The sequence below is a fragment of the Ischnura elegans genome, chromosome 4 (assembly GCF_921293095.1).
Source record: "Ischnura elegans chromosome 4, ioIscEleg1.1, whole genome shotgun sequence".
Classification (NCBI taxonomy): Eukaryota; Metazoa; Arthropoda; class Insecta; order Odonata; family Coenagrionidae; genus Ischnura; species Ischnura elegans.
This window is the reverse complement of record NC_060249.1, coordinates 54566333-54594078: the sequence shown is the minus strand read 5'-3', so window position 1 is coordinate 54594078 and position 27746 is coordinate 54566333. Positions and strand designations below refer to the sequence as shown.

Here is a 27746-nt window from a genome sequence, read left to right as displayed (position 1 = left end):
GAAGCCACTACACCAACAATCCCCCCCCCCCCCCCCTCACACATTCATTTTCAGAGTCTGAAGGATGACAACAGCACTTTTATTGTCACAACAAGTGGAATGCACTATAGGAAAAAAGGTGTCCAGAGTTTTCACTGCCATTATGTCAATCTGGAAAAAGTATAAGTTTCCATTATGATAGCTTGTAGCTAAGGTATAACACATGAAAAGGGAACTTTAAACTAATTGTATCTTCCTTCTTCTGCGTTTTTCAATGGCATTTTAGGTACTGCAAGCATTCCAGTAAAGATTAAAGGGAGGACATCAGTAATTTCTTAAAAAAATGTTAAGATTATAATCTTTAAAGTAAGTCTCCTATGACAGTTTTATTTCAACAGTATAACCAACCATTTAAAAAAATAATTGATGAATATCTTAGAGAAACTTGTCTACACATAATAGACCTCAGATGCATTGCTACCAAGAGGTAATAGCAGAGGAGAGAATACCACCAAGTCACCACATAAATTAATGTCCCCCCTTAAACTAGGTACATACAACCTTTTCCTCCACTATATATTTAACTCCTTCTGGACACCAGACCTGTGGTGCATATAAATATTATACATCATTCCATCATCATGTCACTGCTTACAGATCTAATCTAAACAACAGTATAATCCACAGTTCCTATTCAAAATATCACCACCCATGTGTCCCTTTGAGGACGCTTCGTGATGCTAATATTTTTTAGCGCGTGTGACGTCACTAAGTTTGTGTTTTTCAAAAGTGTCATTCGGATTCATGAAAACATTTGAGTTGTATCAGGCTATATTCTTCAATTAATGCGCATTCTAAGAACAGCTTGCAAAATGCGGAAATAACCATGAATTAATGTTCCATGCATATAAATCAAACTATTAAAACAAATTTAGGCAGCTTAATAATGGAAGAACTTCTTCCATGGCTTAATGATTAACTACAATTTCCATTAATATATGTATATATTGTTTCAATTTGGTCCCAAATATACAAAAGCCACAGAGAAAATTTTGACCTAAACATAAATCACCATCACATGTCTGTGTTTTTTTTCTCTTTGTTTCATATTCTATTTGTATTTCAACTTACGCTGGGGAATAAGGTGTCGAATTTAATATTTTAAATTTCCTGAACAAAACTGTATTACAGTAAATTATTTATTATTGAAGGGCAGTCATGGTTGGAAAAAGGAAAATTCTATAATTATTTTGCCGAATCAACGAAGTATTTACGCCATCAGAAAATAAATACATATACATATGTACTGTATAAATTGAAACAGTGACGGCATTGAGTAAAATTGAAAAATATGAAGTATAAGTTAGGCTAGAAAAGGAAGAAACATTTCCTAAGATCTGATAAACAAGATAGGTGTCCCAGAGTAATGTTAAAAAGGACCACATATATGTGCATATAATGCTGCCATAAAATTAACCAAATTAACAATTCTCAATCACAACTGCCTGGACCTATTGAGTCATATATTTGTAGAAATGTGTTGGATTTTGTAAAAATCTATAGTGCATCAAAAAAGAAACTTATTATAGTTGAATAAGCAATAAATGAACTACATAAATGTAAAAAATGGTAATAAATCAAATCCTCGAGTAAATTTTAATTTTACTTGAGTATTTCATTTATTAACCATTTAACAATTTTAATACACCTTCGGGAAACAAATGATACAATGAATTCATTATATTTCCATCCAATGGCAACATAATCAACAAATTTCTTACTTGATAGAGAAAAGTCCACGAACCAAGCAAGTTTTAGAGAAGGAAGGTGGATGAATTTTGAGTAAACTTACAACAGTCAAGATTTTTCTCAAAAATTTGATCAACTTTTCAAGTATTCGAGTCCAACATTCAACATTAAACAGATGGTTTGTACTTCAACTTATTGCCGAATTTTTTGGGATTTATTCCGTAAGCTTTCAGCCTAGATTTTGATAACCCTGAGAGATAGTTTTCAGGGCCATGTTGCTTTTTAATCTTGCCAGCTTTGACTCCTTTTTCTTTCTTCCTTTTATTCAGAGATGTCACATCTTTCGTCTTCTTCTTTCTCTTTTCTTCTCTTCTCCCTTCCATCTCCTTTTCTTTCACATTTGAGATCTGCTTGGCATCACTTTCCTCAGTCCTCACCTCTGACCCCTCCACTTCCTTAGCAGATTTTTCAACACTTTCACCCGTTTTTTCAAGAGGATATTCCAAAAACTTCCCACTTTTGTTCCTCTTCCTCTTTTTCTTCTTTTTTTGGATAACATCAACTGAATTTGCCTCCTCCTGTACTACTGCCTCCTCATCTTCCCCAGAAGCACCATTAGCATTTTCTGACTGAGAAATACAAGATTGATCTTCACCTTCTTGTTTATGCTTGTTCTTTTTAGACTTCTTATTCTGCGACTCTTCTTCATCTGCCCGAGGCTCTTCAGGACTGAGGAGAAAAAGAAATATTGACATAGAAAAAAGAAAGTAAATTAGAAGTCAAAGTAATTTTTTTTCATCCATTCTAAAAAAAGCCACTCATTCTTAATTTCTTTCACTGAAGGCTCCCTACCTTGCATAGATACTACGGAAGACCTTCTTCTTCAAGTTAAAGTTTGAACTTTTCTTCCGATATGCTTGCAGATCATACTTTTCACTATCCTCGGGCCGTATCTGAACTGCTTTCTTCAGAGAACACCATCGATTGAGTTCCTTATCATCTGCACTTAAAATCTGAGAAAAAAATAATCACTCTCATTAATGTTCATAATATTTAAAATGCAATTAAAACTAAAAAGGACCAGGTTATCCATCTCCAGGTATTGCTTCTTTACTTAATGCATAGCTCTTCTGCCAAGTGAACATAAGAATTCAATTCATCCATCAATGGTTATGCTTTACTTGCCGATCACACTAGCCCAGACAATCTTCTAGCCAGAATCCTTCACTAGCCTAAGGTGAAATATCATCAGCCTGCCCCAGTAACCATTTTTTAAAATACTTATTGCTCTCCTGCTACCCCTAATTGCCACAATATTTCACAAAAACAGTCACCAAAAATTTGCAAATAACACAAAGCATACAGTAAATATGCTGGAGTACAAGCACCCTTCTAACACCTTTCATTTTAAGATTTTAGCGAAGAAACATTAGGTAGTTCCATGTTCGACCCTGTAATTACAAAAAATGGAAGAAGTTTCCATGAGAAATAAAACACCTGCTGACTCCACCATAAAATCACCCAGTTGCCATATCTCAGCTTCGGGTGACTACTCCGAGGGTGGTGATATGTTTGATGAATGTGACATTAGGATCAGAGCTAACCTGTGGATTCCTACCACAAATTTCACCAGGAGATGGATACACCTGCTATTATTAATTATTAATATATGGCTATAAACAAGTGACATGGTCTAAAGGATTTTTCAAGTAATTAAAAGATAAATATAGGCAAGCCCTAATACAGATAGGCCTGAATTAAATTTCACACCATTCAGAAATGTTAACTATTGTTTTAAACTTTATTTGAATATCCATTATCATTAGTTTATTCCAGAACTAACCTCTTCAACAGATAGTCCAAAATCATTGGGAATCACTTTCCGGTACTTGAACCTACAAGGAAGGTCTCCACCAATAATGTCTTCATATTCTAATCCATAATATTCATCAACATACTTTTCAAAGGCAGTAGCTGCATCACCTTGGCATAACTTGGCCTTTGAAAGAACTTCCATTGGATCAAACTGAGGTTTTTCTTTCAGGAGGCCCTTTGCAAGTCGTGATTGTCTTGCTCTCCAGCGACGCCCTTTCCCTCTTTCACCCTTGGACTTCTTACCGCATGCAGCCATCATCTCTTCTTGGAAAGATTTTTTTGGGTCATAGTCACAGTCCATCTGAAGCATAGGAAAGAAGACATAATACAATACTTATGACTTTACATTTATGGGGTTTCCAACAATGTAATCTTTCCTTCAAACTTTCAGCACCACATTAGGGGGAGATTACACTTTTCAAGAATATGTCTTATAGAATTGGTTTCCTCATGCCAATCATATTGTTTATTGAGATGGAGAGGTCATGAGATACAAGAAAATCTACTTTGTTAACTGATAAATGAATTTGAACAAATGCAGAAATTTGTAAGTTTCCATCAGGTACACTTTGTAAATAATTTGAAAGCAAATGCATAGATTTCTGCGAGACAGATCAATTATTGCTAAATAATACAGAATACAGCATTTCTCCGAATATAGTCCCCCCCCCCCCCAATTTGGAGGCTTCAGTTTCGGGAAAAGTTAAAAAAATGTGTTTGAATATAGTCCCTCCCTTTACTTTTACCATGGGCATTTTTAGAAAAAAAGGGGGGACTATATTCAGAAATATATGGTAAATAACATCAGTTCTTGATGATAGTAAACACAATGAGTAATCTCACACAAGGAAAATAATAACCAGCAAGGAAAGGTATAAATAAATGGAATTACACAGAACAAGAAATCTTACATTAAAATTGGGATCTTCCGCAGACAAACCATCTTGAGATTCACCAGATGGATGATAATATTCCTGGTTTGCAGTGTTCTCTCCATATGACTCATCTCCTCCCCATGTATCCCAATCCTCTGAAGCACATGTAATAAATGAAATAGAATAACATTAGAGTTAAATTTTAGAGATTTCTTTCTCTAACAACTTTTACGGGTGAATACAAAATAAAACCACAGATTCTTACATTAGAATGAAGAAGCAGCTGTGCACTTCCATTTCAATTCCTGTCCCACATATCCCCCAGTAACAATGTGAGAACCAACTGAGGTACAGAAATATGTCTACTAGGTACATTTAAACTACTTTTTAGTTTTTATAAGGATATCATCAGCATTTTAGGTATCATTCACTCAATAATTATGCAAATTATGTAAGATAAAGGCATAAAGTGGGAGTATCAATAATGAAACTTGCCCATGTCCAATTCTTCATCCATTGAGGGGAACACTGGCTTTACATTGTCTTCAACACCATAAAAGGCATCCTCTGAAAAAATTTCCTTCATTCTCTTGTCGTATTCAGCTGGATCAAAATCTTCATCAAGATCCTTCCCCTGCCACATAAAAGAAATGAAAAGATGTTGCAAAACTATAATGGTTATCAATACTAGGTGTGTTTTTCAGAAATATTTTAAGTTTCTCTCCCATGTGAAATAAAACTGTCATGAGTCATTTCATTCACAATACATATGAGTACACAATACATGTTAGCTTAAGACAGTTAAAAATGCTGATCCTAATCATTTAATCTCACGAATACAAGATAGATTAGATGTGCTCACTTTTAGCACGGCTCATTCATTGTACATAAATGTTTGATCCTCAATATGGTGTGTCCCATCCTTAACAGTTTCTTAAAAATTAAATTAGATTGTACTTTTATCTCGTACCTACGTTGCACAAGAGTGTCCATGAGACTAGATCTGTTTTATGATCTACTTCATCAATTTTGAACATTCCTTTTTTCTTCGTACGTCCAGAATGTCAAGAAGAAAATACACAAAGTAAATTTATTAAAAAAAACACTTGAAATATGACAATTTTTATACTAGATTCCATTAAAATGTACTGCTAAAGGATTATCCTCCACACTACTTTTTGTCAATCGAAGCGTATGTCCATCATGAATCATTTTTACCACATCCCACTTCTATTCACTTAATCACAATAAATATCATATTACACACCTAAATATTCCTCAAATATAAATTCCAGCAAGCTTCTATCCATTCCATTACCATTTACTCACTGATAATGATGTTAACGTAAATTACCACTTTCTCTTAGATGACAGAATGTAATTCTGATTCCCTATAGAATATTTAGCACCCAGTAACCTTTACCTCAAATCCTAAATTTTCATTTCCAGTGATGTTGCACAGTTGCTTGAGTCGCTCTTCGATTTCCCTTTGCTTCAATTCCTTTGCCTTGCCCAACTGTTCCTTCAGCTTCTGTTTCTCAGTTTCTTTTCTTGTTCTTAGCTCCTCTCTTTTCTGCTTTCTCTTGTCGTCCTTCTTCCTCAAACTGTGATCCAATGTTCGAGGAAAACGTTTGATCTGGAAAAGTCAAAAGTCACTCATTACAGCATTACATCCCTGATGGCACAATGTGACAAATATGCATCCCATTATTTTCGGTACTGCACACGAGCATGAAGTAGAGCTAAGGAAGAACATGTTCATAATTGGGCACATGTCTCCTACATAATCAAAAGCATAATGCAAAAGTACATAGCAAAGTATATTAGACAGAGCAGTAAGTTACAATTGGTTGCTTCTAAAAGCAAATATTCCAAAATCTTAACTTTGAACTCACTACAACAGACTTTTGGCATGCATCTTTGCAACCTTGACATCCAGAGCACCAAAAAACAGATATTTAAAAGGAAAAATTTTCCAATTAATTTTGCAAAGGTTAACAGAACAAAGTGCATGCTAATCCTATTTTCACCCTTTTATTTCGGCAACATATATCAGCTGTGCTACCACGGAAGGAATAAAAATCATGAATAATAATCAGCCATGGCCTGGAGTCAAAATTGAAATAACATTCTTTTTTTCAAATGACCTTGAAAGCCAGATTACACATGGAGCAGGTCGTGGAGGAGACACTGACAAGGCCAAGCAGCCTCAAACAGCTATCACGTTGTCTAGGCAACTTAAAAACCCAAGTTGGCAAAATTCTAGAAAACAACAGCTACTTCTGTGGTTTATATTTCAGCATTAAAGAACATATATAACTGTGTGCCATTTGATTTTTTTCTCCCCGCGTTCAACTAGTGAGCAGGGTGCAAATAAATTTTACCGTTTTTGGTATAGGTTCATTTTGACACCAACACCAACTTTGGTCACAACCTCAAGAATCATCAGAAGAAGCCAAGAATATTTTTTTTAAATACACACCTGACTTATAACTAGAGATGTGCGAATATTATCCACGAATACTCGAATACTAGAAAGTATTCGATATTCGAGATCTCGAATAATTATGGTTAAGGTAAGATCTCGAATATTTTGAATTTCGCGCCATACACTGTTGCACCCACGTCGTTGGTAGTTGACTTGGAAAAATGTAGAGAACTCTAGTTGTTTAGTAAATGCTGTGCCGTTTTAGGAAAGTTGACGAACTATATCAAATTTGCGGATTAGAGCAGTGAAAAGAGTTTGACATGGGAACCGAAAATGATCAGGTGAAAAAATCCGTAAATCCCCAAAATCTGCTACCCCATCCATCCATCAGCCCTCAGCCCCTCCTACGATGCTTTCCTCCTCTCCGAGACCAAACAAAAGGCCCCAGCTTGCGCAGGATTTGTATCACCAAGACCATAAATCAAAAGCTTCAAAAGAAAATATAAAGTTACATGAGAATAATAGAATCTTGTTTAACCCTTCCCTCTTTCTCCCCCACTGACCTTTTTCCCCCTACCTGCTTCGAAGTTCCCCATTTCTGGAGGTCAACTGCTGCATGAGTCATCTATTAGGCCTAAAGGTGTCTAACAATGACTTTCGGCAATTGATATTACACCTTTATTGGATTGTACTATTAGTAATGTGCGCGTAATTTAAAAAGAATAATACCAAACACATCGTATTTTTGAATTTATTTAAGCATTTTACGCAAGGAAATAAATGTCAAAATGCGAAGGAGACATAGCATTTTGGCAAAACTAAATATCCTTGCAGCTGAGTTTCTTGGAAGTTGATGCAGTATTTTTTCCAAAATATATATCAAGTTACAATTTATGAGTTATGCTATAAATCTCTATTGTAACAGTCACAGACGAAGGGATATTTTCCCAGGATATTTGGTTTCTCCCAGCTAGCAATTTGAGTTCATCTGCTTATCTCGTGAGAACTACCAAAGATGGACTGAAAATAATTCAAGAAGAAGAAAATCCCGTGGAGAAGCACATGTATTTTGCAAAACGCCTCGGATTGTCCGCTAGCACTTGACAGTAGGAATGGAGGTGAAGCGAGCTACCTGTTGAAAATAAGAAGTAGGATGAAGCCGAGTATCAGATAGGCATGCCGCTGAAATGGCGTTTGGTAGATAAGAATGTATATATCAGACAGAAATCCATTGTAGCAGTGTAAATGCCGAGATGGCATGCAATCATTTTTTTGTGAGGTGTGTCCCCATACGATATTTGAAAGAGATGTTGGTTGAATAAACAATACGCCCAAATTGTTTCCATAAAGTTAAAATATTCCATTAATCAGCTAAATTCCTGTTTGAATCCTTCAAAGGAAATCACAATTACTCGCCAAAATCCTGGGTTTCCTGCTGCATAGGCAACCTAGTCAAACATTCCTGCATTTACCCTTTCTTTTTTTTTTTCATCCATCCCCTTGAAAAACGATAGATATAGGTTCCACTGTACACCTTTATATTCGCTGCATTCGGCACGCTCGCGAAGGGGCTCCGCCCCTTAGAAACCCCAAGTCTAACGTTTAATATGCTTTGCGCAGTTCTAGTATTGGAAATTTGAGGTATTCGAATATTCAACCAATGATTTAATATTCGAATTCGATATTTAAGTACGAGAAATCTGCTATTCGACCCATCTCTACCTATAATGCATACACTGATATATCAACCAAGGAGTAAACAAATTAAATTTTTCTCCTTCAGCACCATTACAACTGAATAATAAGGCAATTTTTTCTGGATATCAGCTTAATTTTTCCTTCTCAAGTCATTATTTTTAAATGCTCGTGTAAATATTGATAATTTGCTTCTGTTACTGTTACTCCACCAGGAGTTAGATACTTCACTGTAATTCACAAATAGCCTCCAATGTGTCAGCAGGCTGAAAATGTTGGAGTGTAGACTAGCCCAATTATTGACTTAGGGTGACAAATATTGATTATGAGGTTTAATTTTGAATTTAAAGGTTTAGGAACTAACTGGAAATCAGACGGAGGGAATATTGAAATGCTTTGAAATTTTGTTTCTTACCAGCTATGAGCTGTATTAACCCTTCCGAAACTCATTAGATGAAGTGCACATAAAATTTGGCAATTAAATCTCCAGACTACACGCACCCAAAACTCTAGTTAATACTTTTAGAAAGAATAATACATACAAATTCTTGATCTGGCTCTTCAAATCGGAAGTTGAACTTATGCTCAAATTCTTCCATTTTCTCAATCTCCTTTTCTTCTTGTTCCAAAAGATCTCCATCAGTTATTTCATCATCTTGATCACTTTCACACTCTTCCTCCTGCTCTTCCATGTTACTCAGATTCTTTTTGACTTTATTCTCCACCGGTTTAAACCTATGGAAAGTAGAGAATAAATCATTTAGCCCTTCTTTCGAAACTAAATGTTTCCTTCAATTAGAATTATAGATATGTTCCTAAAATTATTTGTAATTATGTTAGTATATTCGCCTGTGGTGACTTGTGTGAATTTGAAAAATTAAGGTTAGGTGAAGGATATCTTAACATTGACATTACAAATACAAATTTATAATGCAGGTGGACCTCGATTTCCAAACCTAATAAATTCCAAAAAATGAGCACTAAATATGAGCAATTAGGTTGCCTGTGTGTTTAGAGATCGTGTTCACCAGAAGCTAAGATACAATCTAACCTTATAATCCATCGCCAAAGCTTTAAACAGGCAGTCTACCAGTTAGCTGACAGTGGTTTAAAAAATAATTTTAATTTTATAATTATCTTTTTCTTTTCCGATAATTGACAAGACCCATGGCTTTGTACGTCCCTATGGTGTTCATAAAAATATTATTATTACTACTGAAGTAAATAAAAGTTGTTTGAAGGCAAGTGTTAGTTTATTTGGAAATGATAATAAAAATTTGTCATCAGTGTTGAAAACGATATCACACAACCTTATTCTGTAGATAAGAGCTTGGAATTGATGAGTACTGGCAGAGTTTCTGTGCACTAGAGAGTTTCCCCGAGCCCCATTGCCAATGGTAGAGGTAATGCCATTGAATGGTAATCCCGTTAACCGGTTCTTGACTCGGTGCATGCCGGGAACGAATCTTCGAAAGTGACAGTCTGAAAGAATCGCCGAAAGCGAATGTGATGCAGCTTTTAAAAAAATAAAAACACACAAATTCTGGCTAATTATCATAAATTTTAATTTATTTTTTTCTCTGGAAAAGAAATAAGAATTCATCCAGCTATTTTAAATTCAGTAAAGACAGCTTGTCACTCGTATTGTCATCATTTAAACTGAGCTAAGTCTTTTACTAAACTGAACGCCAAAGCCATTTGAAAAATCAGTTGCAGTACAGTGCAATCTCGATAAAAGGAGACCCCACGGTGCATCAATAAACACTCGCTATAGCGAATTTTCGTTTTACCGGAGGTGGAGCAAATAGTGCATTTACGTAATCATTCTATTATTTTCGTATTTTCCACTGAAAATTCAAAAATTAACTGATAAAACTGTATCGTGGTTATTTAATGCCTCAAATATTTCCATTGGTGTATGTTTATTGTTCCTGTACGTGGAGCGGCAGTGAAGAGGAATAACGTATTGCATTTGTTTCTGCAGTCGAAAACGGTGGAAGGTTGTATAACGTTCCTGCCTAGGAAGACTTTTTCTATCAGATAATGTAATATCTTCATTATCTACAGTAAAAAGTTTGCTAAGCTTGAAAAATGATGTGATTAAAATTGCCGTTGTTAAAAAAAAGTTCCTTTTTGAGTGTTACCTTCGCGACGTATTTGAAATAATACACCGAGTTTACCACGGCACTGCAAACGAGAGTCAGTTGTTCTGTGAGTTCTTCCAGCGGCCACCAGGGGATGCTTGGCTACCCACGTGACGGAAGAGACCGTCGGTACGACTCCGACCACTGACGCGAATAGTTCACCCTTGTGAATCCGCAACAGAGAATAAATACGTCCATCCAGACAATTCAAGCTGAGTATCATAGCATTGTACATCCTACATCATCACTAAGGTGCACTACCTACTTTTAGAGGCATCATTGCAAGAAATACCTCGTACTGCAGGGAGTTTGTTTTGTCAGGGAGTAGGATGTAAAAAAGTTCCGTTTCGTCTATGTTATATCACGCGAGGAATACTTCTTAAGATACTTATGATCGGAGTCCTTTCTTCCATGACTTTGGGTTTACACCGCAGACATCACCAGCAATTATGAGGGGAGATAACTCTTTTGTGCTTTGCATTAGTATAATCAACCTTCCGCACTCTTGAAATTCTCGATTCGCAATTTATCCCTGAAATACTCCGCTTTAGGCTTAGGCGTATCCCCTTTCTCAGATGTTCCCGCAGATTGGAGTGGGCAAAACCACCCGAACAAAGCTCCTTATATCTCTACATAGTCTGCATTCCTTGGGCGCTTTTGTTTTTTTAAATTGTGAAGAGCGAATAGGAAGATAACTTTATTTCGACACTCTCATATTACTCCTTTATTTTTATTTTCTCTCCTAGACGGGTTTGGCGTTTTTTTGGCCATGGTGTCTGCCATCAAATGCTTTCTATTCACGCAACTCACGGACGTGCGGGTATGCTGCCGACTGCTTTCTGCCGCCCGAGGAACAAAAGAAGATCAACCACTCGCGAATGCTAATGCCACAATATTTTCACCAAAATTAACTACTTATTTATCGGACGACAGTTTACCACATAAATTTGAGACTGAGCACTCTATTAACTTCATTTCTAACAGATCGCTAGCAATTACAGAGATTAAGGAGTCTTGACGTAAGTTTTTCCGACGGTGAAACCCTCACAATGGCGAAAGCCAACACCAAAAGGGCCTCGTTAAAACGAATTTTTTAACATGCTTATTATAGGGTCTACTGACGGTGCATCGGCTATCTCTCGTAATAGCGGGGGTCTCGCTATATCCCGTACTCGCTTAAACAAGGTTCCACTGTATTTAATTTCCCTTTCTAATAGGTTAAGGTATTTTCGGTCACATACATTTTAATCATAGCTAGGATATGAAAACTTACTCATTTCCAAATGCTATGAAGTTCTAAAACAGATATTGTTTGTAATACCAAAATGGACTTCCAATGAATTCCTTTAAACTCAAAATGCATGGAATATTTTCATTCCTTTCACATTTTCCAAATTAACATTCATTTTCATTTCATTTCGTTGAGTTATAAACATTCATCACTGTTTGGAATGCTTGGATTCAACCATTTGATGGTTTGAAGTATTGGGGGGAAAAGCCATACGACAGAAACTCTACCACAGCAATTTTTTGCACCCATAATACCACCACCAAAATGACTTCTGAGAAGCAGCCTTGTTCCATAGTCGCATGAAGCTCCACCACTTCAAATTCTAGGAAAAACTCATTAGCGGGTAGTGTATTTCTGAGTGCCGTGGGCACAAACCCTTGAGACATTCGCATACAACCGTGAAAGGAAGGCTACGTGGTTCTCCTCAGGGGCACCCAGATGGCCACAGGGGTCACATTTTAGTCAATAGATTTTTGGGTTTCTACAAAAATTTTAAATGAGCTTTCTGGGCCTTTGAAAGATGAGCTATAGCTAAAACATTGCAAGTCCATCGAAACCTTCCCAGCAAATCTCGTCTTCAGTGGTGCTGTGTTATTCTCTTGTGTTACCTTGCTGAAGATATTTTCTGCATAGCCAAGGGAATGCATTATAGGCATTTACCAATACATCTACAAGGAAATAGTGAAGGTAACTCCCCCGGATACTCGGAGCGACAATCCTGTTGTATATTGTGAAACACTGTGTTCAGATGAAGTGCCGAGTAGCAAGCATTATAAAATCCTTGGAATCAATTTATATCCCCTTGTTGAGGTTGTTATTCCCCTTGGATATGAAATAGTGATAATGACAGAAAACTGATGCAACAAGGGTCAGAAACAATGCTGCCTACATTAAGATCTAAACCACCAAAACCACAGAGGTGTGTAGTGGGATTTACATGATACAAATTATGCTACAATATCATTTATCTGCTCTTAACTACGTTACTTTCAGCAAGCCATTTTGTTAAAATTTATCTCTAGTGTGGTTAATTCTAATTCCTTCTCCAGTGCCTAAATTCAGCTGGTTTTCTTGAATTTTTTTGGGTGAAGACGTTTCGAGTTTTGTTTTCATTTGTTTGTGTAATCATGGGGATTACCTTCTCAGCCCCAACAATGCATATTGAAATCTCTGTAAGTTTATGCTCGATATCTATTGTAGTTACTTGTTCATAAAATTTCTACATTAAAGGCCAGCACGTCGATGAGGCTTTGGCGATTATTTTGCATCGTCACTTTCGAATGTTCGTACCTGACGTGCACTGAGTCAAGAACCGGTTAACGGGATTGGTCGCCGGTAGCCACTCGGAGAGCGTATACTCTGGGAAATAGGGCTTGGGGAAACTCTCTAGTGCACAAAAACTCTGCAAGCACTACAGGAGGGATGGCCTGGATTAAGGATGGATACTTAGACAATAAACCTATAGCTAAAGAGTTAATCACAGGTTATCCAAGACACTTCTTTCCAAAAATATCATACTTAAAATTGACTGACATGAATATCTCACTTTTTTTTAAGAATGTAGTCTCTGAGAAAGGCTTCTCCTGGATCCAGTTTTGGGTCAGTCCAATAGGATCGTAAATGAGATAACTTATTTTCTTCCTCAGCATCTTCCAGATCTCCTTTATTGCCAAGTAACCAAGAAGAGTAATCATCTTCTTCCTTTTCCTGCATTAATGGAAAGAAAAAAATTGCAAATTAAAAAAGTCAAGACTCATCTTTCTTCACAACACAGCTCTGGGAGAAAGTAATACTTACTATCTAACATTTTAATAACAAAACTCAGTATTCATAAAAATTCTATGCTTAAAGATAAATTGCAATCTATGAATTTCATGGTCAGAATATATTTCTGATACGTAATTAAATTATTAAGACTTGGAGAAGATGAAATGCTTTCAAATGGGTATTTGTTTTTTTTTAACTTCAAAAATGAAGCTGCATCCGCATATTAAATCAAAGTGATGATATCCATAAGAAATTATGTATCTCCTAAAAAAATACATGTTTAAAGCCTGGTATATTTATCAGACAAAAAATGGTGTAATAGAACTGCGTCAAAGTGCTAATCCCCAAATATTAACAAGATTCAATTCTCCTGCTTGGCTTACAGTGCTGAAGTCTGCATTTAGACAATGGGTATCAATTATTTTTAATTTCCCTAAGAAAAATTACTGCCAAAAAATGGTACACAGTTTTATTCAGCACACAATTGTTGATGTTTTATTTAAGTGGAATGAATTTTCCAAAAAATAATTGGATAGGCTATTGATCTATGGATTACATTTGTATAGATTCCAAGGAAATTATGTACACAAATCTTTTAGCTGGTTTCCATTATTCACAGACAGTTTTTGGCCGCAAAAAATAAAAATCCAATTAGTATTTTTGAATTCTTTTAGATGAATTAGCTAGAAACTGAGCGTTCATCACACTCAAGGGTGTTGTAAATTTGGTACTTAACCAAATGATGACGATTTTAAGTCTCTAATACACTGGAACAGAAATATGCACTTTAATTTTGCACGCAAAAATGATTGTCCATTAGTTATCATAGGTTCTCTTTATGCTCATAACCTATGTTTAAATAACTATGATGCTATGTACCACATTTGAAATGAATAAACATCATAATTACGTCATAACTGTAGGCCTTTCTGGCAGACTAAAGGATAATTCCCTCTCCGGGGCTTGGATTAGGTTAGTGTGACTTGATCTATCATAAAATAGGGCATTATTTCCCAAAATAGGATCTATTCAGAATAATGATTACCAAATGTGCTACTCTCAATGCCATTCACAAATGTGATATAAATTACAGCTGATTGAATTAGACTACGTAATGATGGTTTTCGAAGATATGCTTTCATATTGTATGATGGTATACTCTTCTTCTCAAGTTTTCCTTTCTTAAGCAAAAATGCTTGGTTACATAGATTAATGGGAAAAGGAAAGAAGACGTTATCACATGTACACAAAAAGATATTAACATATTCTGAGTAGACTCAAGTTTACTCCAGCAGTCTACAGGGCCAGTATGAAGGCCCAACAATTTAGGATATACTTGGTAATGGTAATGGATGGATGGAAAAGTCTGTAATGATTGAAACTGAAGGAGAAATATTTGATTGATTGAAAATATGTCCATCGGAAGCATCAGGAAGAGTGGCATCATTACAAAACATCATTGATCAAAGGATTACTCAGATGGTGCACTAATGAACGTTAAATTAGAATGACGAAATGGTAGGGGATAATACAGTGCCAAATTGAAAGAATGGAAAAGGAGGGAGGTGCTAAAGAAGAGTGGCAGAAAAAACTCCAGGCACCAAACTTTGTCATTCAGCCCGATATGGTATGTTGATGTTCTGGAACTTGAGAGTCAACCTTATCAGCAAGGCCGAATGTGAGTAAAAGAGATAGCTCTCTTCAATCACCTTCGGCATGCTTAGGCACAACGGGATGATTTAGTCCTGGAAAAAAGATGAAGGAAACAGAAAACAACTAACAATCCCATGAACGACATCAAAAAAAAATTTCTACTGCCACCAAGCATTTTGAGGTACCCCTTGGCATAAACAGCTTTTTGAATTTATTCGGATTGGGAGAGGATATTACAATCAACTCTATCACTAAATTTTACATTATATAAGTAATTATTTAATCACAATCCCAACCAAATGTTAGTGCATGAAAATAAAAGGAGAAATTGAAAATAAAATCACTTTCAAAAATAGATTAATTGTGATAGTTGCTAATAACACTACACCATGAATTATGGTGATGCTCAAATGTTGAATTCATATTTTTTTCCACTTGCAGCACTTGGGGTTCTATAAAAATTCTTTTTACTGTGTACTATGACCTGTACGGCTTATTATCAATAACCCAGTCAGCACAAAAGATAATTTGGATGGAAATTATTTTGGTAATTTGAGGCAAATTTACCCTAGTAATTTACCCTTTGTTTACCACGTAATTACTCACGTGCAGAATTGCCAACAGTGAAGTATAAAAAATATATAATGAGGATTTACTTAATTGTATGAGCTTGAGTAAAGTTTATAAAGTAGAAAAATATAGCTCAATATATCCACAGCGACACTGTAGTGATATTTTTCAAATTACTTTCGATTTCATTTCGCAAATAGTTTCACATTATATACACTAGGCCGGCCCTTATTTTTCAGAATTGAGAAAAGTTATGTTTTCCTAGTCTCAAAATGATCCAAATGAGGCTTATATTCACGTGTTAAAATTTGGTTACTTTAAAATAACGGGAACCCGTGCCCCAAGGGCCCTAAGTACTGAGGACCCTCAATTGAGTTTTTTGGGGCCAAAAAAGTGCTATCCCTATGTAAAACGTAAAAGTAGAGCCCTTTAGGGCCGAATTCTTGTTTGTTTTGACCTATCTCTAATAGTTTACGAGATATTGTGCGTCGTAATGTAATCCACCCTCTAGGGCACTACCCCGCACCGCGGCGCCGCTGAGGTACGGCCCGCACCACTTACTAGAGACTTCCCCTCCACCCCCTCCCCTCCGTCAGCAAAGTCTTTGCTCCTATTGGCAAGATTTAGCCTCTGAAGAAATGTGCTTCCGTTAGAAATAATTTAATTGCCATGACAGTATTTCCAATCCAAGTGATCAATTTATTAACACTCTGTCCATGATTTTTGGTACATATTAACCAAAATAAAATACATTTTCATTGTATTTCTAATCTTTCACTGACACCCCATATTTGACAATTAAATTGGGAGGTTGGGGTCGTGTTACGATGAAAATTCACACTAAGTAATTCACTCTTTCTCCTACGTAACTGACTTAAAATCTTGAATTACTTTCACCCATTTCCCTGCACGATCATTTACCACTTGAAGGCCCCGAATGTATTGCAAATCGTTCTTGTAATCATTATGTTCATCCCATTCTCGTGTGGGCACATCAAAGAATGCCATGCATATTTCCAATGTATTAAATAGCTTTCTAGAATTAGTAGTGACAAAATTTGATATAGATACCTTAGTCAGGTCTTTGTGTTTATAGAATGCGTTCTTCGGTGGATCATATTTTCCCTCATATGTCCTCGTACAGCGTATCACGTTTTCCTTTTCAATACTAGAAAAGGATCCGTCAATGAAAGACAGGCCTACCAACTCCTCACTCAGGTACCACTAGTGGTTTGAAAACCTCTTTTGTACTGCTTTCGCTAAGTCCAGGTTTACACTTTCGTAACAAATCTTTTTAGGAACTGCAGGTCACTTTTGCAGCAAATGTAGCACAAGGAGCGGAGAACATCATCTATTTCTTTCTTCTTTAACATATTGAAATATATCCCTACAATAACTGCATTCCGTGCTGCTCTTTGATTGCGTAAGAATTTTATTTCTTCAGCCCAAGCTCATTTTTCCGAGAGATCAACTGCACATTCCTCCTCGTGTGTCAAAAATTCAATGGCACCGCTCCTTGCAATGTCAAACAAATCATCAAGTTTTGTCATGAAGGATTCTCTTCTCTTCATCTCTACGGTAATTCCCTTTATCTTCTAATGTCGTCGCAATTTTATTCATTCCTTGAGTACTTTTTCCAACTTTTCAATCGCCTCATTCACTGTACTATCAGAAATTCTCGTTTTTTCCGTGGGTAAACGAATTTTTGATGTTTTTTCGCGCACCAAGTAATACATTTCGAGCCCATTAGGTGATAGAGAAAACACTTAGTACTTCTCTCACTGTAGGTAGCTTTGAGCCAAGTATTTCTCCACTTTCTTATTCTACCAGTTCAATGTCTGAATTTAGTCTTGAATTCATGCCTTTCGTTGTTGGCCTATTGTTAAAACGAACGTCAGGTGTATTCATGGTAAACTATTTATTTCACTACTTTTCTCCTTAAATCCTAAAGAATTAGCACTCCCTTTCCTTTGCACACTGTACACAAGAACTAACTATCTCTCCACATTTATCTACATCAGTGAACTGACTGCGTCGTTTCTTTTTCCTTAAATATTTCTATCTACCGTTGGAGCCCTGGAAGTCCTGCTCATTTCTTTAATTCCTTGATAATTCACGAACGCAATTGTATGACATACTTATAATATTTTGTACATAAAGAGCACTTTGGAACAAAGCATGCTGGAATGGTGCGCGGTCGTATGGTGGCAACAAATTAAGATTTAAGGGGTCGGTACCTAGTACACAAGGCGGCGTTGAAGGGTTAAAATTGACATTGCGGGATTTAACAACATTAATCATGACAAAAGAGAAACAGTCTGATCAAATCCGTACCACTGGCATGTAAATCTTGCCATCAGGAGCAGTCTTTGCCGAGGGAGGGGAGGGGTTGGAGGGGAAGTCTCTAGTAAGTGGTGCGGGCCGTACCTCAGCAGCGCCGCGGTGCGGGGTAGTGCCCTAGAGGGTGGATTACATTACGACGCACAATATCTCGTAAACTATTAGAGATAGGTCAAAACAAACAAGAATTCGGCCCTAAAGAGCTCTACTTTTACGTTTTACATAGGGATAGCACTTTTTCGGCCCCAAAAAACTCAATTGAGGGTCCTCAGTACTTAGGGCCCTTGGGGCACGGGTTCCCGTTATTTTAAAGTAACCAAATTTTAACACGTGAATATAAGCCTCATTTGGATCATTTTGAGACTAGGAAAACATAACTTTTCTCAATTCTGAAAAATAAGGGCCGGCCTAATATACACCCTATCCATGAAAGGCTATGGCCATTAACAGAAATTCAAGTGATTAAAAATTACCTGATTATTTTCGTAAATACATAGAGAAGACTACTAATTTTCATCGGACAATTATTTTCACTAAAATAGTTATATGAAAGATCAAATTCAAATCTTGCCGGTTGGCTACATTGGATCCTAAACTGCGATTTACGAATAGTCCCACACAGCACATCATTGCCAAAGGATGTCTGCTGTGCATCCTCTCAATGTCCGCGGATTTTCAGGACAGCCAGAGGACGACCGGCTGCCGTCCGTGCCATCCGTCCACACACTGTCCTATCTCGGATATCCAGCGGACGTCCAACTAGTGTCCCATTTGTACAAAGGTTTTGAACAGTACACTGGCAAATTCATATGCAGTGATAATTGTATCATAAACGTCCAAATTTCCTAAAATCTTCTGAATTAACATACGACACAGTAGTATCCAGTTCGTATCTGGATACTAAGATTTGTAGCCAGTTTGGGCCTATTTCCTTTCTCGGATGGTGCCATAGCCACCTAGAAAAAGGCCCGCAACTGACGGCTGTGGTGCCAGCCAGCTGGCGTTGGAGATCACATTGTTAACGTTACATCTCACCACATTTCAGGGATTTTTGTGGTTAAGTTGGTGAAAATTAGAGTTTCTGTAAATAGTGAAGTTTCCGTAATTCTTTAATTTCATTTGGTAGAATCTAGTAACTTGTTTGTGAGGTATTTTTGTAAAAAATGCCTTTCACGTACCTGTGGTGCCGAGATGTGAAGGAAACTCTGGGACTAGACCCAAAGCTCAAGTTTTTAGCTTTCCAATAGATCCTGAGTTGAAGAAGAATTATATTTGGGTGATAAGATGAGACAATTTCACGCCTACGAAAAACATTAAGCTATACAGTGGAAACCCGATCTATTGTTCCTGCATTGATTGTTTTCCCGCATTCATCGCTCACCGTTCCTGGTGTTAAATAAAGTTCCATAAAGGCATTGTAATTTTTTCCCGCATCCATCATACTCCGAAGTATCGTTTTCCCACATTGATCGTTTGAACGCGGTCCCGGCGTATAATTTTCCCACATCCATCGTTTGACGAAAATGAGACAAAGTGTTTATAATGTGCTATATGTGGCTAATGACGACAGACACATAGTTTGAATCTTCCCACGAGATTGAACTACCATAGGAAGAAGCTGAGTGCCGTGGGATAGTAACATTAGTGCATTTCCCAAGATCCGCTATCCCCTTCCATTCAGCACTCGCCTCCCCCCCTCTCAAGCTTTCCTCTTCTCCAAAATTAAACAAAAGGTTTTAGCTCGCGCAGGAATAGGGTGGTTTCCTATTATTTTTTTATTGCCTAAATCGAAAGATTATTACTCCTGGAGTACGTATTTCGCGCTTTTAGATTTTTAAATGACGATATCTATTTTTCGTGATTAAATGAAAAGTGAAAAATTTCAAGCGCGCGAAAACGCGACGCGTAAGTAGGAAAGTCCGTGCGATGCATTTCTGGTTCCCCCTCTCTCCTTGTGAAGTGACCTTGATCGAGACTCTGAGCGCTGATAGGACGCAGGATGCTAGCGGATAGCTGAGTGCCTTGCTGAATGGTAGCGCTTGGCTTAAAAAAGGTTTATTAATACCTTATCAAACGAAGAAAACTTTCCGACCTTAGCCAGTTTTAATAGGTGATTATTAAGACATGTTTCCCTGAGCTCTGTGCCTCATGCATGCATTGGTAACCTCAGACGATGTATAACTCCTATCCTCTCGTGTAGAAACTAGGTCCCTGTGACGTCACGCGGAGTGGAATCGCATGGGCGCCAATCTGGCCTTTTTCAAATGAGGATAAAATTTGACCCTTGCCATTCGTCTAAACCGGTATTTCAAAAACCAAATAATTTGTGTATTATGAATACACTAATGGTGGGTAACGAATCGTAATCAATGCCTATCGTTTTCTTTGATGAAGGAAACTACCCTATTGTATTACGAAAACCTTAGCTTTGAAAAAAAAATATCAAGTTACACGAGAACAATAGAAATGTGTTTCACACCCAACCCCTTTTCTCACCCACCGACCTTTTTCAGCCTATCTCCTTCAAAGTTCCTAGTTTCTGAAGGTCACCTGCTGCATGAATCACCTATTACCCCAAAAAGTGTCTAACAATGAATTTTGGCAATTGGTATTATATTTTAATTGGATTGAAATATGTATTTGTAATGTGCACGTAATTAAAAAAAGAATGAGATTAAACACGACGTATTTCTAACGTTATTTAAGCATTTTAAGCTAGGAAATAGTTGGAAAAATACCATTGTGATTTCTGGCGAAACTCGATATACTCGCAGCTGAGCTTCTCGGCAGTTGATGCAGCATGTTTTTCCAAAAACAGGACATCAGGTTACAATATACAAGTTATACTATAAGCCTCACTTGTCAGAGTTACTCTCGGAGGGATATCTTCTCAGGATATTTTGTTTCTCCCTACTAACAATCCGAATTCATCTGCTATTCTGGTGCTACGCTAATTATATAAGAATGGGTAAGTTTCCTCCTTTTTAGGACAAAAAATTTCATGGTGCAGTCATATGGTCATGCTTCACCCTCTGCAGTATGCTTTGAGTATGCCGTACGTGAGAGCATCAGTTCCGAACTTCATCTCATACAAGTGGTTCCGTACTTTCCGGGATGGGTTGACTTCAAACTAGCGAGTGTTTTCGGTGTACGTTTAATAAAGTGAGGTTTTATATTTACTAGTTTTATTTTTATCCGTCTTCGGACCATGGCCCTTCCGAAGAAACAAGTGAAAAATTTAAAAAATGGACTGAAAATAATTGACGATGAAGAAAAGAATTCGGACTAGTAGCGCGTGAGTATTGCAGAACGCCTCGGGTTGTCCGCTAGCACATGACGGCAGGGGTCGGGGTAGTGCGAGATACCTGGTGAAAACAAGAAGTGGGATGAAGCCAGGGGTCAGGTGGGCGTGCTGCTGATGATTAACGCAACATTGTTAACACTTTACACATTGCCTAAATCATATTAAAAATTTAATTTTTAGAAAGGAACATTTCAAATAATAAAACTATTTTTGGCCTTTTTGATCCATCTCACAACCAATCACTGCATCGGCGAAAGTGGTTGTTTTAGGCATAACATGCACATTGCTCTCGTAAATACGAGCACTGGAAATGGCATTTCATGGATAAGAATTTTACACCAGACAGAAATCCATAATAGCAGTGTAAATGCCAGAGTGGAGAGCAAACATTTTTTTGCGAGGTGGAATGTTCCTTCAGGATATTTGAAAGAGATATTGGTCAAATCAACAATATGACCTAAGTATCTCGATAAAGTACTAGTATCCCTGCAATTGGCAAAATATTGTTTGAGTCCTTTAACGAATATCATAATTATGCACCAAAATCCTGCATTTCCTGGTACATAGGCAACCTAGCCAAACATTTCCGCATGGATCGTTTTCCCGCATTCATCATTTTTTTCATCCATCCCCCTGAAAAACGATAGATCGAGGTTCCACTGTGTACTCTTTCTCCCTGAAATTATTTGGATGTAATTTCTAGTTAGAAGTGGCTTCGAGATGTTGATGAACGACTCGAGGACTGAAAGTGGTGATTTAAAATATTGCAGCAGCAATTCATTTGAAAATTCTTGCATTTTAGTTGTCTTTTTTGTATTCTGTCGTTCGGTCAACGTGTGGCTGAAGGAGTTACTAGGAATAAGCAGCCAAGTTTATAGAATCAAATACTCTTTCTAAGTTTGCCTTTTGATGTGTTATGCGTTGGCTTTCATCATTTCAAACTATCTTATGCTATAGTTTTAAATATAAAATCATTGAGGTACAGTGAGTCCTCGTTTAACGTCACTTACCGTTCCTGAAAAATGTGACGATAAACGAAATGACGTTAATCGAAGCACAATATCCCATAAGAAACAATGTAAAAAGTGAATATCGGCTCCTAGACCTCACAATTCCTACGCGAAAAAATTTTAGCGTATCATATTTGGGCCATTTCTTACGATGGGAATGCCAAACTATGGCATAAACACGAGTCCCTGTCTTCATTGACGGCAATACCAGCAGCTACGTGTGCATCCTTCTCCATTTTTGTATCTTCCCGCGTTTGTTTTTTCGGCTTTGCTATGGTGGTCACCTGGGCATCATCGCCTGGGCATCATCATCGCTGAAACATCGTCGCAGTTACAGGAACCAAGATTATTGAGAACACGGCGAAAAAGTGACGACAAATACTCCGAGTTCTACACGGAAAAATTCCTAGAAATCACTTTTCAGGTTCCAGAAAACCGTTATGTCAAGTAAAATTTGCTAAAACTTTACTTGACATTTACGCACTTAACATTTGCGCACCTACCTAAGAATTCATTTTGCAGAAAATTTGCTATAAACGTAATCGAAATTGACAATAAACACACCGTTTTACACTTCGTTTAGACTGACTGTATTACCGCCCACAAAATGTACAACCTGCAACGCCCACCGCTTCGCATTTTTTCCCGCACGAAATTTAAAAGACCTGACCAGACCTGACGTTATCGCGAAGCAAAGGTGCGATAAACGAATGACGGTCTCAAAATTTTCGTGACGTTATCGCGAAATGACGTTAAACGGGGTGACGTAGAACGAGGACTAACTGTATACAATTATCTCATATATTTATAAGCCTAGTCATTTGATTTCTCATGCAAAATTGCCATGCCATAAATTGGAAATGAAATGATCAAGTAATTTTCAGGGTATTTTCGTATTAATTAATGTTAGGTGTGTCAGCTTCACTTCACACCTTGTGATATTAGAAAATAGTCTGTGGCCTTAAACGAGAAGATGGGTAAGACATTTCATGTAGAATTGAAGGTGCCCAGGTTGGAGGAGGGTGCCATTTCTTCAGTTACCAAACTATCATCTAGAAGACATAGCAGTAGAAGTGACTTTTATATATATGGTGGATGTGGATTTGTTTTTTGTAAGTGAATGCTGTGATAGGGGACATTCATCAGAGAAACTATTAAAGATAGTTATGTATTAAGGCCGTTTTACACGGTACACGGAATTGCGCAGGTTAGAGCTGCATTAATTTCTAAAATGGCGTGGAATTGGGCGAATGTATAAACGAAATTAGAACAGGGGTTATTTTGCTGTCTCGCATCCACGCATTCGTTCTAGCAATTCGCCGCTTTACACAACGCAATTTTGATTGCGCCTTCGCACGTACGTCAGATTGCGCAATTCCGTGTACCATGTAAAACGGCCTTTATGGCTTCTGCCAGTGCTCTTTTAAATAATTTTTGTTTGAAAGAGAATAAGAGTATTTGTTTCGCCAAATTAGATGTGGGTTAGAAGAGAAAATTGCCGATATTATTAAGGCCTACTGTGGACAAGTTTCACAATTTTAACTTTATGATTTTAAGAATTTAAGTATGTTAAGCCCAAGATTAATAAGGCTCTATCTTCCTTGTCTTAAATGTTATCAGTCCTTTATCTATAAGAGACGATGCCCTGAAACAATGCCATAATTATATCATTCATCTTTATAGGAGCAGTGCAGGAGAGCATGCCTGCCCCTGGAAAATATGTAGAGGTGACTGAGAAATTACATTAGGCACGTCAAGAAGCGCTTGCAGGGGAAGAAGAAAAATAAGTAATATTTAATTTCTTGAGTTAAGATTGTTATACCAAAGAAGTCTAATAAATATTGTACATGAAATTGATGCCTCATTTATTTAAATTCTTGTCCGGACCTCGTGTTAATTGGTAACGAAAAAATTCAGTCCTAACCTAATGTGTCCTTTGAGTGCCTTGAGGGTGTCCAGAGTGGACATTCAGGACATCCGTCAGCAGTCTTTTTTACTGACATGCGGACGTGCAGCTGACATCCTTTGGCATAAATGCGGACGGTCTACGGACATCCGTAGGCCACTTGGCGGGCAGTCACCGGATGTCCTAAAGATGTCAGAGTGCTGTGTGGGGTGGACAGTAACGTTGGCTACGAGTGGACAAATAAACAATGAAAGAAGAACATGAACGCGACTGCAAGTGCCGAAGTAACGTGCCTGGCAATTATAATTTCTAACCATTACTGGAGCATAAGAGTAATAATGGGGTAATTTATCTTTTGTGCTGACTGGGAAGAAGCTAATAAAATATAAAAATGCAACTCTTACCAGCTCCTCTTGAGATTTCACTTTCTTGGAGAATAAGCCACCAATTCCTTGCTCTTCCTTCTCATCGTCATCAGCTGAATTGAGTGCACCTTTAAAACTTTCCTTAATGGCATCTTGTTCCTCAAAATAAGATGGGGATATCACTTTCTCTTCTTCGTCTCCGTTCACCTCTTCATCTAAAATAAAATGAAGTTAGCTTTCAGGAAATTTATAAATGTAAGGCATTTAAACTATATCCCTTTTAGTAAGACATGAAGCTTTCCACATGCATGTAGCCAGTGAAGACTCCTAATGTTTTAAACACCTTAATCTTTATTGCCTTATTGACAAGTTGTTTAGAAGTTTTGCGCTCCTCTCCTCATTTGTCACATTATCCAGAAACTTGGCCAATGTCAGTCTAACTTGAAAATGAGGGGTCTTTCCTCCTTTCTCTCTCTCTCCCTCTCCCCCCCTCCCTCCCTCTTCGTACAGCTTTCTTTGATGCGTTAATGCTGTAACCGTCCAGCTCAACATGCTCTTATATAAATTAAATTTTGCTATTGAGAAAATATGGAGTGAAAATTATAAATTTGAGATAAAGGCAACTATTTACAATAGTCTAATTTTTATGCATTAAACATTGCAAGTTGATATCATAAGCTTTGAATGAGTAATAAGTAAAAAGATAAAAACTAAAGATAATCAGATTAAAAACTAAAAATATCCATCAAGCTGGAGTGATGATTCCTCTTAATGAAAATAATGCAGACACTAGCCGGCAGGCAAGTGCCTCGCTTGTCTACTTGGCCACCGTCAGAGATGAAGCACAAACCCAATGCAGAGGGGTTGAGCTCAGTGAACTACAGTTGCCACTCTTGGTGTGTCAAGTACACCACTCACGAAGACTCAAGGCGAGTGATATCTATATGGTTAGACCCTCTTGGAAAAAATCTACCGATTCAATTGAAAAATTACAATTTAATTTCCTCATTTTCAATTAAATTTCCAAAAATTCAATTGAATTTGAAGAAAAGATTTGAAATTGAATTCTAAAATAATCAATTGAATTCCCAAATGTTCAATCGAATTCACCCACAAGGTTTCTACTGGAATTCATTATCACGATCATCACAAACCACCAATGACGGCTAATGAAGTGATCACATAAATTAAAACTACTATCACAACTTTTATGCACGTTAAATCCTTACTTCTCCAATAAAAAGATAGTGGGCATAGTGCTGGCACCTGCCAAGGGAAGATAGCTAATGACAACAATTCCGATACCGTTATCCTGTTGTTCGTGTTTACGTGCATGTGGTTGACTGAATTGAAAAATTTTCAACTGAAAAAAATTCGATTGAATATTTTTAACGGCGGACAAGTACTTGCTAGGAAAGAATTTTTCCACAAAAGTGAACAAAGTGAACAATCTTATAAAACTGTCAGACAATTCACCCAATTTTTAACAAAGTGAATAAAAGTGAAAAAAGTGAGTTAGTGGACGTCCTGTATGTAAGTCTTCTGATAATACTGAGAAGATAGGACAACCCAATTTGCCCAATCATGAGAAAGTCTAGTCCCATGATGACATTCATCAAAGGGAATGGGAAAGGAAGAAAGGCTTTGAATAAGCCACAAAGACAACAAGTGATTACAGATGTAAAAGACGAAACAAATGTTAGGTGATGAGAGAGCTGATTGAAGCTACATCAAAACAATCTTAGAATAGACATACATCTCATTACTCACCTTCATCAGGCAACAGGCCACCTTCTTGAATAACTTTCCTTTCGTAGTCTCTCAGGAACATTGGTTTGGACTTTTTTTCTGACTTACTTCCTGCCCCTTTCAATGGAAGGCTTACATTGTCAAAGAACTTTGTATTCTTGTCATATATTTTAGGGTCCCTCGATTTTAAAGATGAAAGAGTGTGATAAAATTCTTTGTCGAATTCCATTGGCAGCTCCTTTGTAAAAAATCAATTAAACATCAAGCATTGGACAGTTATTCGTAACGACATTAAGGCATTCGTAATTACCAAGTCATCGTCATCCGACGACGAGCTACTGCTATCATCTTCACTCTTCTCCAGGGCATCTTCGCCAAAACGATCTTTAACTGAAAACATAAATACACAGATTTTAGAAATTACTCCTACACAGATTTTATAAATTACTCATACCGACCTAAAAGAAGTATTGCAACAAAAAAGGCACGAAAAAATAGACCTAAATACATTCCAACAACTATACATATGTACGTATCAACATGATAAGACAATCATTTACTCATAAAACCCTCAACACGTAAATTTTACGCTGGTACAATAATTTCAGCTTTACTGCCATTCTTACCTGAATATATCCCGGAAATTGGATGTAAAAACCGAAGAACATTTATTACTACAATATTTAACAACTATGAAAAAACAGTTAACTAACTTAATCCAAACACTTACATTTTTGCAACTCTTCCTTCCTTCGCCAACTATCATACCTATCTGCATAATTTTTGTTTATATTAAACTTCACCTCTAATTCCTCCTCGCTATCACTTAATAGTGTTGCCATTTCTAGGACAGTTTTGATATATGGACAACAAGGAACAATAGTGAAAGTTTAACTAAAAGCTCTCTCATCGAGGCGTCAATTTCGAACAAATATTTTGATTAACTTCAACCTGTCATCACAAGCTGGCACAACGTAAATAAACAATTCATTTCGTATGGTTCATATAAAAGTCAGCACCAACGATGTACCAATCTTCTAGAGCTC

At 37.0% G+C, this 27746-nt stretch overlaps 1 protein-coding gene across 1 annotated transcript; it reads right to left on the bottom strand.

Moving 5' to 3' along the window:
• Positions 1-1164: 1164 nt before the first annotated feature.
• LOC124157515 (protein KRI1 homolog) lies at positions 1165-27746 on the bottom strand. The gene is made up of 12 exons (XM_046532313.1): positions 27431-27746; positions 27011-27090; positions 26722-26938; positions 24991-25166; positions 13583-13743; positions 9144-9336; positions 5902-6114; positions 4974-5112; positions 4515-4633; positions 3572-3904; positions 2581-2741; positions 1165-2457 (listed from the first exon to the last, which is right to left on the bottom strand). Exons 1-12 carry the CDS (start codon positions 27540-27542, stop codon positions 1896-1898), a joined length of 2466 nt encoding a protein of 821 aa, XP_046388269.1. The 5' UTR covers positions 27543-27746; the 3' UTR covers positions 1165-1895.